The sequence below is a fragment of the Bacillus rossius genome, chromosome 3, assembly GCF_032445375.1.
Source record: "Bacillus rossius redtenbacheri isolate Brsri chromosome 3, Brsri_v3, whole genome shotgun sequence".
Taxonomy (NCBI): Eukaryota; Metazoa; Arthropoda; class Insecta; order Phasmatodea; family Bacillidae; genus Bacillus; species Bacillus rossius.
Window position 1 is genome coordinate 72,519,576 of NC_086332.1, and position 14,539 is coordinate 72,534,114.

A 14,539-nucleotide genomic window follows, 5' to 3' on the forward strand; every position below is an offset into this window, starting at 1 on the left:
CAAAGTTTGTTGTGCAAATAGGTAGGCAAACAGACAGGCATTTTTAAAACTTATTTTATGTTATTTTTCAGGTTACCCAATATGGCTGCAATGTTACCATTTAACAAGGCATGACAATTTCAAGATGGTGGACGGTTCTTTTTTGCTTCTCCTTGACAATGATAGTAAATCTAATATAGTTATTCACAATAAATACATTTTTAATGAATCGCTGTGAATTTGAAGATGAAAGGTAAACAAAATATATTCCCTTTTTTAATAACTAAACAAATTAAAAATTAATTTAAATTTTTTTTTTAAAGTTTTAATTGAAATTATATTGGCTGTCGAAAACAACATAATAAGAATTGCTTCTCTTTTAAAGCTCTATTGTTGTAGCTGAAATACAGTACATAGTGTTAATGAGTTTTAGCAGGCTTCTTTCCCAGGACCCTGTGTAACACACTCTCAGGAGAGAACACTTTACACTTATTCGGGATGGTGGTGGTTGTATTTAAAATGATTCTATGTAACACTAAACAGACACAGTTTTAATTAAGTTGACTCGCCAAGCTTTATTGAAGTTTTTATTTTATTTTATTGAAACTACTTGCTCAAGAAAAAACAATTTCGATATAAGATACACCAGCATCAGTATTTAAAATAGTGAAAAAATTAATGACATTAAAACATTCCTTCAAAAAATTACTAAACTAAGACAGCATACAACTATCGCAATAGAGGAAGAACTGTTGATAGGTACTGCACTAAAATTTTGTTCTCTTTAGTAATATCATAAATAAATATTTTTCTGGGAAATTTTATTAAAGATTGCGTGATATGTTTAAACAGTGTTAAAGGAAATAAATTGAATAGCATGGATATATATTATTACAAAAAAAAATTATTTATATTGTCTGTTAAACTACCATATTGTGGAAAGTAAAATTAAGTACATATAAATAACACTTGCTTTTTGTTGCATATAAATATTCCATCTGGAAAAACACTTGCATTGCATCTATAAAAAAAAATACAAAAATGGCAAGGAAATAACAGTTTCAAAAAATTATTACTATTTTGCGCCCATTCACATTTGAAAGACTTATGTGTTAAATCAAACATTTTCGTTCCAATGGATGTGTATTTCACCGAGAAGTCATCAAAAAAGGAACGTTAAAGGTGCTTTTGAGTAGTTAATTTATGCAAAATAAACATATATAGCGATGTGGAATCTCGCTGTACAGTTGACTATTGAAACAGTTACTACAAAACTGCGCTACCTCCGTGCATTTTTCTTAACAAGGCCAACCATTACTGGAATTTGTTTACGCACATTATGTACTGCTCCGTATAAAAACATTTAATGCAACTACATTTATCTTGGAGCTCACGACGAAATTGCAAAACAATCATACCGTCCAAATTTAATGACACTCGTAGAGGTAATAAACACGTCAATAACAGGACCGAATAGTCCAAGTTGTGTGGAAAAAAAATTCACCATAAGATACAACGAAACTGACTGAGATGTCCAATACACATTCATTAGGTACAAGCCAATAGAAAAGTTGACTTAACACTGATCATGATGTCATGTCTCTTTATTTCAGTCTTGCACATATATGTTCTATAAATAATTATGTTTTTGTGTATGTACAAATAGTTTTACATAAAGTTTTCATTCGTTATACGAACGTAGTTTAGATGTTTGTAAGACACTGTTTTGATTTGTATATGATTCTTACAGTTTATTACGGCATGTCACTCACTGATAATGGCACAAAAGAAGTCGCACCAAATCGTCACGAAGACAAATAGTTTGTCAAGTCGAAGGTGGGTTGCACCAAGTTGTATCCCGTTGATTCGGGAGCACGTGATAAGCCGAACAAAACAAGCATCCTAAATAATGTCCTCGCTGCGGTATTGGAAGCATCGCACCAGCCGAAATCACAACTCTGCGCCTATCATACACTGCACTGCCCACATCCGTGTAGTGTCTCTAGGGGTACAACGCGCCTGTGTGAGTCCCAAAGGCAGTTCTCGTTCATCTCGGTTGCTTTATACCATTTTCTAACAATCCGCTAATAAGTTGAGAAAGGTATTATTACTGGAGTCTGCATGTAGTTCCTGCCATCCGTTTCGTCTCTCACCCGCACACCATCGGTGCCTTCGGAGCGTCCTCCGCTCTAGGAGATGTCAGGAGTACGAGGCGGCACATCGTGGGTGGGAAAACATGCGGGAACACCACAGTGAGTTTTGAGCTTGATCCGGACACCGCGGGACTGCAGGTGTGCCATCACTGACTGGTCCAGTGACGTCGTTGCCAGTGACGCGCGATGGTGGAGATCACCACCAGCAGTCCGACTCCCGCCTCGTCGTGGTGGGGTTGATTGAAGCAGTTGCAAAACTACTTGCACTCACGGACGTCCACCGTCTGAGATTGGTCCCGGACGCCGAACTTTTCAGGTGCGTCGTCACCGGCCCAGGTGACGTCGTTGCGACGAAGGGGGCGCCTCGTAGTGGTGGCGGTGGGGGGGGGGGGGCAGCAGCCACGCTACTTGCACGTGTGGACGTCCACCGTCTTGGTGCACGTCTTGCACTCCACGTAGCAGCACCAGTGGAACTTGCACTGGCAGCGCTCGCGCACCACCGTCTTCTGGGTGTTGTAGCCGCGGCCGCAGCACATCAGGTTGCAGCCGTCCATGCCGTGCGAGGTGCGGTTGCAGGTCCGGCCCTGCGTCCCTGCGGCCAGAGAACCACGTCACACACTCGCACATCTCCACATCCAGTTTACAACTAGCGCTGGTTAAACATTATACAGGACTTATGGCTATATTCTTAAATTTACTGACGTATAGTTCACTTAGTTAAAACACGAACAAAAGAGAATTTTCCTGGAGTATTAACGAAACATTATTTAAAAAATGTGTTAAGTTTACAGAAAGAATATCCTTCTTTAGCCCACTCGTGTGTTCAGAGAGAAACGCACGACTCGGAAATCGAAATAAGGGCGTAGTTTCTACGAAGACGCCGTTATTTTAAATTTAGAAGAACTTCATTTATTTGAGGTAAATTCGTCGTTAAGAATTCCCAAAATTTACTGTAATTTCTAGCAGTGCCGGTTACTTGTAACTTACACTTTTGGGAAATTGAAGTAACGGACAGAGTGTAATAAAAAATTGAGCATGACGATATATATACAGCAAAAATTATCAGTATTACTGTGATACTCGCTGTAACATCACGAATATAATGCGTTTTTGCTTTAGTACACGAGTACATTTTTCTTTCACACACATATTTATTTATATATATATAAAGAAATAGTGTGTGTGTGGATATATATATATATATATATTCTCGCTTTATATATACTTGCCTTAGTACCCGAGTACATTTTTCTTTTTATATATATTCACACACATTTTTCTTAATATATTATACTCGGGTAATAAAGCAAAAACGCATTATACTCGTGATGTTACAGCGTGTATCGCATTAATACTGCTAATTTTTGCTGTGTTTATGTTATTGTCTTTCAGGGTTTCAGAATTCAAGCGTGCATTTGCTGCTCGCTTGCCTTGGACGTCAACTGCAGCGTTAACACCAACATGCGGTATTTTAATCATATCTGACATTGAATGAACATGTACACGATTTTTTTAGTATGTAATTTCAGAAATCTTGTAAATTGACGTTTAGGGTTTACGGAAAGCATCAGTGTTTTCCCAAGTATTTCTGTCCAAGCAGATTACGAAAAGTAAAAACAGGATATTCCTAAGAAATACCAGTAACCTTGCCTATAACCTCAGGTTATGTGTCTTGGATAAGTTAAATGTCATGTAACTTGTCTTTAAATTGACAGTTCTCAAAATGGTACAAGCATTGCCCATTTCCCATGTGTCACTGCAATAGTAACACATGTTTTTGATTTACGAATACTGTCAATCATATTAAATTGTTTACAAACATATAGTTGACCGAACGACATTTGCATAAGGATATATATACCATCCATACTGATTTTGAGAATTGTCACATTTGAGAAAAATTTCTTGACACGGACTATATATATATATATATATATTTATATATATATTTAAAACTGTAAAATTCAGTAAGATAAAAGGTAGTATAACTTTTTTTATTCTCTAACTGAAGTAGACTGACACTGCGAAATTACTTTTGAATACTGTCAAATTTGAGACAAGTTTCGTGACACACACTATAAGTGTTTTGTTAATGTGAAACTTCGAGGCAAGTCATAAATTAAGGGCCATTATTTATTACAAAAATTTCATTTGTGAGAAAAGATTTTCAATGGAAATTTTTGTTTACTACAAATCTACTTCACTTTTACACACAATGGCTATTCAGTCCTAAGTTTCTATAACCCCTCTGCATAGAAGTTCGTCGCCTGTGAATCAAACCAGTTGACAACGGCAGTCTTGAGTTCCTCATCGTCAGATTGACGACAGACGGTTCGTAGTCACCCACGAAACTGCCTCGGCTACATCTTCAAAGTCATTCCAGCAAACAGCAATCAGCAGCAACAGCAGCCAGTCTCTCGTATCGCTGCAATGGAGCAGGCGAGTCCCGTGCCAGGAAGCGCGGCTACCCGCAGCGCAGACGAGTGAAGCGGGAAGCCCGCACACAGGGGCAGTTATTGTAGCATCCCGGGCCCCGCGACGATCAAGCCGATGCCATCTCCGCGAGCCACACGCCTGGAAGGCACGGCTACTCGCCGGCAACCCCGGGTGACAAGGAGAGCGAGGTCAGACGTGTGAGTGCGCGCGTGGAGATTCGATGTTTGTGTGCAAAAGGATATCCACCTGCCCCTGTGCAATGCCCCTATGCGCGGGCTTCTCACTTCACTCGTCTGCACTGCGAGTAGCCGCGCTTCCTGGCGCGTGACTCACCTGCTCGCTTCGGCGATCCGAGAGACTGACTGGCTGCTGTTGCTGCTGATTGATATTTTCTGGACTGTCTGTGAAGATGTTACCGTAGGCGCTTCGTTTGTGACAACGAACGGCACGTCAATCCGACGACTAGGAAGGAACTCAAGACTGCCGTTGTCAACTGGTTTGATACCCAGGTGACGAAATTTTGTGCTGAGGGGTTAAAGAAACTGGTGCAACGTTATGAAAAGTGTTTAGAACTCAATGGTGATTATATGAACAAATGAAGTAGATACGTAGTAAATTCAAACTTTCGATAAAAATCATTTCACGCGAGTTTAGTATTGCGGCGGGGCGGGGCCTGGCGGTGGTGGGGGAATGGGTACCAAACGGCCCTTACTTTAGGAATATGCCTTGTATATAATAAAGTAAGATGAAATGTAATTTATTGTCTTTTTATTCTCTAGCTCGAGTAATGAAACTGACACTCGCGTGTTTCGACGAGAGCCTATGCCTCGCTGGACTTATCCCGTCGAGTTCGGCGAGCGCGGGAACTCTGCGGGACCGACTCACGATGCACAGCCCCCCAAAGACCGCTTCCAGAAGGCGCGGGTAGACGTCCCGATAATGGCGCTGCACTCGAGACCAGGCGAGGCAAATTCGCGACGCTATGGGGAAAACAGTTGTGACTGAAGTGAAACTTATTTTGACGCTTGGACGCGATGACAGTAAACGTTCAAAGGCCAATTTTTAATGTAACGTTTTCGTGAAACATTGTTTTGAAACGTTTCTGGTGTGAAAAGGACACAGAATAGGTACTTGGCCAAAGAGATGTAAAAAGAGAGTTATGCTGTATACGTTTCTGGGCTCTTTGTGCGATGATTCGTTCCCCTTCCAAAAAAAATAGAAGTAAGAGAAATAGATCAAAGGAAATAATAATACAGAGATTGTTCGCATGCGCTTGTTTAAGAAAATATATGCATGTATCCTATACAGTCAGCCGTGTGTGCCTTGAATGTTATATATTTGCTACCAGTGCGCTCACGTTCCTCCTTGTTCAACCAGCAGTGTAGAGAGCGCTGTTGAGACAGTCCCTGCATTGCCCGCATTGATAGCGCTACCTGTTATGAATTACAAAAGGTTTTAATTGTTTGAAGAAACATTAAGACGCACATTTTTTATGGTGTTTTTCAACAGTGAGTAGTACCTATTTTGACATAAATAATTATTTTTTATTAATAATTATTAATATTATAAACAATAATAATTTTTTAATTGATGTTTATTTAGAAAATTGTCTTCTTTTTCTCTTTCTCTCTCTCTGCCGTTTTACCCTCTATAATATATCTACGAGTCGAGGTTTGAATTGCCTAGCAAGTTTCACTTCTATCCCGTGTACTGAGTTACACGCGCTCTTTTATTGTCCTTTTATTTTCGTGTTGGGGACGGTGAAGAAGGGGGGTTTTGCCAGTCACCTCCTTCGTCTTCACGGTCGCCTTGGCTCTGTCAAGGGCGACTCCACGCGGGCAGGACCGACCGCGCCTGCCCTCTTCGCCGACCCCCCGCGGCCGCGACACGCCGCCGCCAATTCATCCGGTCGGACAGGCGTGCGTCTGACATCGGGCAAGGCCCCTCCTGCTCGGGGGATTGTTCGGCGGTAGGCAGCTTAATTCATCAGCCACGTCCAGCGGACAGACAATGGAGAGAAGGCAGTTTGCGTCCCTCCCCATCGAATTTCCGCCCCATTCATCCAGCTCACTTGACACCAACAAAAAATATAAAAAAAATCCTTTATCAACCTACAAAAAAAAATACAAACCCTAAAAAGCCTACTTCAAAAAAGCTGGTATTTTGCTTTACATGCCTAAAGACCTACAAAATTCGCTGTTTTTTTTTTTTAAATTCTGGTGCCAGATTATACTTCACCGACGCGTGCTCAGTCAACTCTATGTCAAATGTTCATTGGTTGCTGGTGTGTTTAAACTTCTCTTCTGCTCGCGATTTATTCGGTCTAGTGTTTTATAGGCGTTTGTAATTGTTTTCTAGTCCTTTAGAGGGTGTCGAAGAACCTGTGATCAAATAATAAGAGTCATCCCAGAGTGGAAACGTTAGCTGTAATAAATAAAAGAGCAAATTTTTCAGACCCCTGCTAATGGCTTAACGCATGTTCGACCTCAGGGTCATTAGAGAAGATGAGGAGCAATCAGATAAGAACTGATCACTGGCGTAATGAATTGTTGGTGGGGAGGGGGGACAGGAGTACTTCGAGAAAAACTTACCGGCACATTCCGGCAATGTCCAGATCAATGTGTTTGTGCCTGAGGAAGGGAAAAGATCTCAGTTACCGAAACGTCGCCACTGTTTTGTCTCAGGAAGCCTTACTATGTTCGTCTCTGCTGTCATCGCTACGGTGTCGAGAATATCTCTTCTGCCACATCACTGGGTTCACCTGTGCTTCTCTGTGTTGTCCGCATTATCTGTTCAGTACCATCATTAAGTTCGTCGGTTTGTCGCTGTCATATCCAAGGGCTTTTTTTGTCTTTATTTACTGTTCCTGTTACAACTGTCTCGTATTTGTCATCAATCTGTACTGCCAATATTTTTTTTCTGACAAATTCCTTACATGAAATTTTCTTTTCTCTCTATGTTTTTAACTTTTGACATTGGTTGATTTTGGTTAGTTTTCTGCGTGTTTGCATATTCATTTTTGTCAGTTTTTTTAAGGTATCTTATGACATACATAAATGGCGTATGTCACAAAAATCTTATTGAAAGAACCATCCAGAGAACGTAGGGTCCACCACGTTTCCCATTTACAAAACATTCACGGGTTCGACCTCGCCAAGGGAATAAATTTTCTTTACTTGCACAAAATTTTCCTTTTGGAAACCAGCTGCCAAGAAACGGTTGGTAATGTTACAAGAAGCGAGGGGCTTGTTCATTCCAGAAGTACCGGGCCCCCTTTCCCCCCTCCCAACTCGGGATCTACGCCCACGACAACACGGGCATCGAGTAGAGCTGCTTGACGACCAGCTGATGATCCGCGCCATGTCAGAACATCGGCCGATGTGAGATTTCTGCATCCTGGAAGCTGTCAACAAACTACGGCATTTTTTGGTAGCGGCTGTGTGACGGCGGGAATCGTGATCCGTTCTTATTGGCAGACACGTGAAAAATTCACGGTATTCATAACTCGATAGGCCACGTTCATCTTTTTTACCTGCTTCTGTGATCAACTACAGTTGATTTGAAGTATTCTGAAGCCAGTGAAAACCCTCTCAACGAAAGATTTTTCGAATCACAAGCAACCCAGATTAAAGTCTCGCGAGTCAGTGGCCAATAAGCAGGTGGCATTTGCACGAGTTCGTAGAGGTGTGTGAAGTCTATGCTAGAGGTAATTGAAACCGCCAATTTTTTTTTAATCTTTACTTATTGATACGGACTGGAAAAATTCGCGGATTCGATTACCTGTAGGATAGACTCAACAATCCTCTATGCACTCGGGCAATTTACACCTGCTCATTGGTTACAGTCTCGTGGCACATGTCATTTTGGATGCTTATGGTTCGATACTTATTTTGTTGAGGGTGTTTCACTGGTTCAGAGTTATCCAGGTAAACTGTTGTCCACTCACTGAAGCAGCAGTTTTGGATTCTAGCCTATCGCGAAATGAACTAGCAAAATTGTGTGGTATCTACTTATTGACCATCATCGGGCATGGTCAAAAACATTTTCTGCAGGTTCCTACAGGCTTTGAATCCTTACTTATTTCCTATATGCTATCCTTTTTAGGGGAATACTCTATATATTCTATGGTCTTAAATTTTCATTCTTAACTTAACCAAACATGGCTTTCTTGAGGTCTTTGATTTTCTAAAACCGTAATTTATTATTTCAGATTTATAGTTTATTTATACCATGTTTCGTTTATTAATAAATATATGTACATAATAATACGACTATATTAGACAACACAACCACACACAAATATATTCTTACATTGCGAACTTCCACACCATGTGCAGTGCTGTTTTGTATATTGTCGCAACATATGCTTTAAGCCAATTTTCAAGTGTTTTGGATTTTTTTTTTCATTGCCAGGTGATATAAGCGCCCTGTTACTTCATAGATTTTATTTCTTATAGTTATACTGTACTGAACTTGGTCTCACAGCAGAATGCCGTTATCATCTATTAAATCATCTTCGCGGCAGTTCTTCTCCTGATGCAGTATTCGAGTGGTCTCGGAGTAGTTGGTGTTCAGCTCTTCATCTGCCCGTCGAGGTTGAACACGAACACGGTGGACGCCGAGGTAAGAAGTGCCTTCGACTGTGGACACGGCGAGGAAGTGGTCGCCCGGGGGGGGGGAGAGAGGGGAGCAAGGGGACCATCACAGCGAGGTCGCTCGCTCCTCGCGCCGCGCCCGCGGTGGAGCGGCCAGGGACCACCCGGGAGTAGCGCGTCCTCCCGCCCCGAGGCTCGCCCGGCTCTACTTCGCAGCGTTGCCACGTCGCTCGGCCCGGCGGATTACAACCACGCAGAATAACCGACCTCCAGTTATCGTGCGTCAGTCCAGAATAACGAAGTTACGGAAATCCTTCATTAGTACAGATCTGTAACTTTTTTTTTTTGACGTGACAACGTCTAATAAATCGATGAACGCCGGCTGCACGCACGAAAAAGGATGACTCATTGTCCCGTTACGCTCATTGTACGCTTGCACCGCATCTATCTCTCTTCCACTCGATTGGAACAACCATCGATTTGACTTTTTCGAGGCACAATAAACTTGAAACACTCCCATTCGTTTCCTACTTTTCCTATCATCGTCCTATCCTTAACAGAATAACACAGATTGGAAGAAGTTAAATAGCAACCATTTTATAGAAGTTATAGTTAAAATAATCTGTTCGTTAAAGTAATAAACATATTTGAATTAATGAGCGTAAATAAAAGTAAATTTATCAATTAAATTGTAGATTTCATTTCACTCTATCTTTTTATCAATACAAAATAGTGATAATTCAATCAAAATGATTCAATTTTATTCATGAAAGTATGCAATCATTTCATCAATGTTTTGTTATGACGTTGTCACGTTAAACTATCGTTCGTAAACTGACTTTACAGACAACCAATTTTTTTTTGTAAATGGAACAGAAATATTCACGTGAAAGTACAAGTACTTGTAAATTTTGTACGTTTACGTGAAAACAACTGCATCACTACAAAATAGTGCCCGCAGTCACTCTGTGTTCGGATTCTTACCCAGGGATTCATGCTTTGTGTTGTACCGGTCACTATCTCCAATAGTTTCCCTGAATAGCTTTACAATATAAACTACGTGCAATATTAAGCATTATAAACATTATAAAGTATAATTATTGAGTATTCGATTATTTATTCACGGTTTAGACAAATTATACTTGTTTAAAACATCAATTAAAATATATATTAATGCACTAATTTTAGTAAGTTATACTGAGTATGATCTCGAAAGAACGTATTTCATACATGCAGAAACAGCCATAGCCATGTCTTGTACAAAGTTACAATATTTTTCTTGTAGTATAACAAATCATTTTATTTAACTGGTTTCAAAGTCAAAGTCGGTGTCTATCGTCCACTGGTTGCTGCCACATTTTATTGAGCATTTTTAAGTGCACGCGACTGGGTCGTTAGTAGTATGTTTTGGTTACTCCGGGGACAGGCGTTCGCAAAAGGAGCCAGAGGAGCCGACCGCCATATTGTATTGTGACGTAACGGCGGCCATCATAGACTCAAAAATTCCTCAAAATTCCTCAAAAATGACTCAAAATGACTAAAAAAATCCCGTTTTGAGGAAACATTTCTCGTTTCCTTCCACAAAAATTCAAAAATTAGGATTTAAAAAACCTCATTATACTTTTGCCTTAGAAAGAACACGTAATCCTAAAAGCGGCTTAAAAGTCCTAAGAGCTAGCCACTCTAAGCCGCTGACGTCATCTAGGAGTATGACGTAACCGTTGCATTTTCCTTTACCGCAGCCATCTTGAAAATCTTTATTATCCAATTTTAATTAAAAAATCTTTAAAATTCATAAAAAATTTAATTAATAAAATTTTAAAAAACATAAAAAAATACATTTACAACATGGAACTCAGAGTCCTCGGTTCGAACCTGGTGAGGGCAAAAAAATAATATAAATGGCGACTGATCCTTCTCTCATTGTGGCTGCTGGCAGACTGACTCCCACCGCTGTTTTCATAGCATATATCATCAGTTAGTATGACTCGTAGCATTCTAGCCAAATATCATTGGAGCTGTTGAAGCAAAGGGCAGTTGGAGCCAATGACTGTTGGAGCCAATGACTTTTGGAGTCAAAAGACTGTTGGAGACAATGACTGATGGAGCCAATGACTATTGGAGCCAATGACTATTGGAGCCAATGACTTTTGGAACCAAAATACTGTTGAATTAATAGACTATTGGAGACATTATATCCTAACTTATCATTGACGATCGCATACTACCGAGTTGAATGAACGAGAGAATGCACCTCATTTTCGTTAAATGAGCTTTCGTTTGTAGAATTTCCGTCCAAACGTTTTCGTTTTCATTAAATGCTTGTCCTGCGCGAACGATGCGTAGTCATTGTGTGTACATTGCGTATATTGCATACATTGCGTACATTGCGTGTACTTTGCGTGTATTGTGCGACAATTGCCAGAACATTACGTGTTCGTTCCGTTTACAGTGTGTAGGGTAATGTGGGGCAAGACTCCGCACTTAAGGACACAACTGTAGTTTTATCACCTCTGTTGCAAATTTTAGAACTGAAACACACATTATCATACATTTACAGCCTTTAGGAACAAAAAAATTATTTATAATTATTACTGGAGGTTTTATGAAGTTTTAACCTAACAAAACTCACAATCATGTAAATTAGGAAACTTGCCCCACATGAGGGGCAAGAGTTCTATCACTGTGAGGTAAGAGTCCTACTGCACACATCGCATGTAAGTGTACATATCATGTAAATGGAAACCACACTTTAAACGCATTTGATCCCATATCCAGGATAAATAATTTTCGAATGTTTTCGCTAAATAAAATAGGAATTTTGAGTTTTTCAATTGAATTTCACGGTTTCTAATGAATGTTTACAAACAAAAATAAAAACAAAAAAGGAAATGCATACTTTAACATATAGTTTTAGTCATTAAATACATTTTTTAAAGACAAAATGGCTATTTGGGGCAAGAATCCGCACAGAATGTTATACGGACTCTTGCCCCAGGAATCTTGCCCCATGTGTAACAAAATGTTTCATTCACTGGCCATTATTTACCCGTTAATATAAAAAAAATTACCCACACCAGTAGATAATTTAAAACTTACTTTTAATGTCTATGTACTTTCCGCAGAATGGTTTGAAGATTTCATGCAAATTTATACGCTCTTCTAAATATAATAAATAACACCATACACTGCTTAAAACAATAAACTGCCACCACTCACACTGAAATGGCGGGAGTACCGTGACAACCAAGCCCAGTGTGTAGAAACGCATTCGAATGGAGCACATGGACATGCCAGTGCTATCTAGTGACACTGAGCGTAACAGCTACGAAGGAGGACTCTTGCCCCGTGCGGACTCTTGCCCCACATTACCCTACTGTGTCTTCATTTCGTATCCTGTGTGTACTGTGTGTTCATTACATTAATTGCGTGTAAATTGCGTGTATTGCGCGTACATTGCGTACATTGCGTGTTGGAGCTTTGGAGCTTTGGAGCTGTTGGAGCACTTGAAGCTGATGGTCAATTGGAGCATAGGAGCCAAATGTAGATAGATCTGATGGTGCGAATTGTATCTCTTGAAGCCAAATGTAGATGGATATGATGGCACGAATTGAAGCTCTTCGAGCCTAGCTTATATTCGTGAGATCGAATTCATGAGACGAGAGCGTATCACACCTCATCGAATTATTTCGATCTTATGATCCTCTTTTTTAAATGTCGTTTTGACTCGTGCATTATAGTAAATGTTTCTTTATTTGACAAGTGTATTATTTCATCGGGTGAATGTATATAAGCGTGTCCTTGACAGCAGTCCATTCAGTTTGTTACTGACGTTTACGGTGTAAGGATCACCTAGTTTGTTTCATCTGGTGTATAAGTCGCGTAATTACTTGTTCTTGCGAACTCGATGGCATCTTTACCGACTTAAACGACGAACTTAATGAACGTTGTACCAACGACTACAGGAACCCTGACGTCAGCGACGACGAAGATGGTGCAGATCCCGTTGGCAACGACGACGTCAACATTGGAGGAGACTTCATCAGTCGTGGTAGTCGTACCACCAGCAGAAGAGAGCTTAATGACTACAGAGCTGGCTGCGCAGGAAACCACGATGAACGACGTTTCGCCGTCTATGGTGACTTCAATGGCTGGTGATTCGACAACAACTAACGAACATCGGTGCTTTTACTGCGGCAAGATTTTCTCAAACAACAGCAATGCTCGACGACACGAGAAGAGCGAATGTGCCAAGAAACTATATCGTAAAATGTTTGTTTGTGAGAAATGTCATAAGCAGTTTGCCAGAAAAGATAATATGAAAACGCATGTGAAGACATGCAAAGGTCCAGCTGCGCGGCAGAATGTAAAGGTTTCGGTGCAACAACGAATGATTGATGTGCATAAGAGTATGCCTGGAAATGGTACAATTGCAGTAACATCGTCATCTTGTTCGGGTCTGAAAGGCTCGTCTTCATCACCGCGGTATCCTTGCAGCTACTGCGATACGACGTTCGCATTTTCCTATGATGCACGGAGACATGAACGGAGTAAATGCAAGAAGAATCCTTATCACATGAAGTTTCGCTGCGATGAGTGCCATGAATGGTTTACTCGAATTGATAGTTTGCGACGTCATGCAAAAAACTGTAAAGGTGAAGTCCGTGCGCCTACTGCTGAAATACCTGCAGAAATTTCGACTCCTCGCTTTAGAGTGGAGACTCGAAAGCGTACAGGCAAAAAAACGGATGAGCAGCAACCGATTGGTATGTCGTCTGAACATGAAACTAAACCTAAGACTGTGATCGGTGCTCTACAGGTGAATGATAACGGCTTCTACTTGGCGCAGTCTGCATTTCGTGGAACATTGAAGGACTACGATTAGTGAGTCAAAAGACATTTGTAATTTTCTTGACGATATTAGACAGAACATAATCAATCAGCTTACTGATGACGTAGCAACAAACGGACCTTTTAAATATAACTTGTGGTTGGACTGTATATATTATGGAAAGCCATATCCGTTCAATGACATGTTGAATAAGTGTGCATTCAAGACATCGGTTGCAGTAATTTACAGTTCTGACGATGTGAAGCAAACTGTTAAACACGGTATCCAGAAACTCTGTCAAGAAGAGGAGGACTATGTCTGTAAAGGATCTGGTTGGTCTCTGTCTAGTATAAACCGATTGGAGCTCAGAATTAGTCATTTCACGCCTATGCAGGCCTAAACCATTATAAAATTGATAACTATTGCAAATGTTCCTGTAGTAGGATAGAAATTATGTAACAAATATTACGTTTGCAAAAGAACTTGCGGTGTTTAATTCCTCGAACCTGACACTTTTCTGGTATTTTAATTAATTTTTTTTTAGC

The 14,539-nt window shown here is 40.3% G+C and overlaps 1 protein-coding gene across 1 annotated transcript in view; it reads right to left on the reverse strand.

Moving 5' to 3' along the window:
* Positions 1–398: 398 nt before the first annotated feature.
* LOC134531319 (protein Wnt-5b-like) overlaps positions 399–14,539 on the reverse strand; it is a 151,716-nt gene continuing 137,575 nt past the window's right edge. Inside the window, exon 7 of the mRNA XM_063367014.1 lies at positions 399–2,724. Coding sequence (XP_063223084.1) covers positions 2,537–2,724 — 188 coding nt within the window. The 3' untranslated portion in view covers positions 399–2,536. The remainder of the gene's footprint in view (positions 2,725–14,539) is intronic.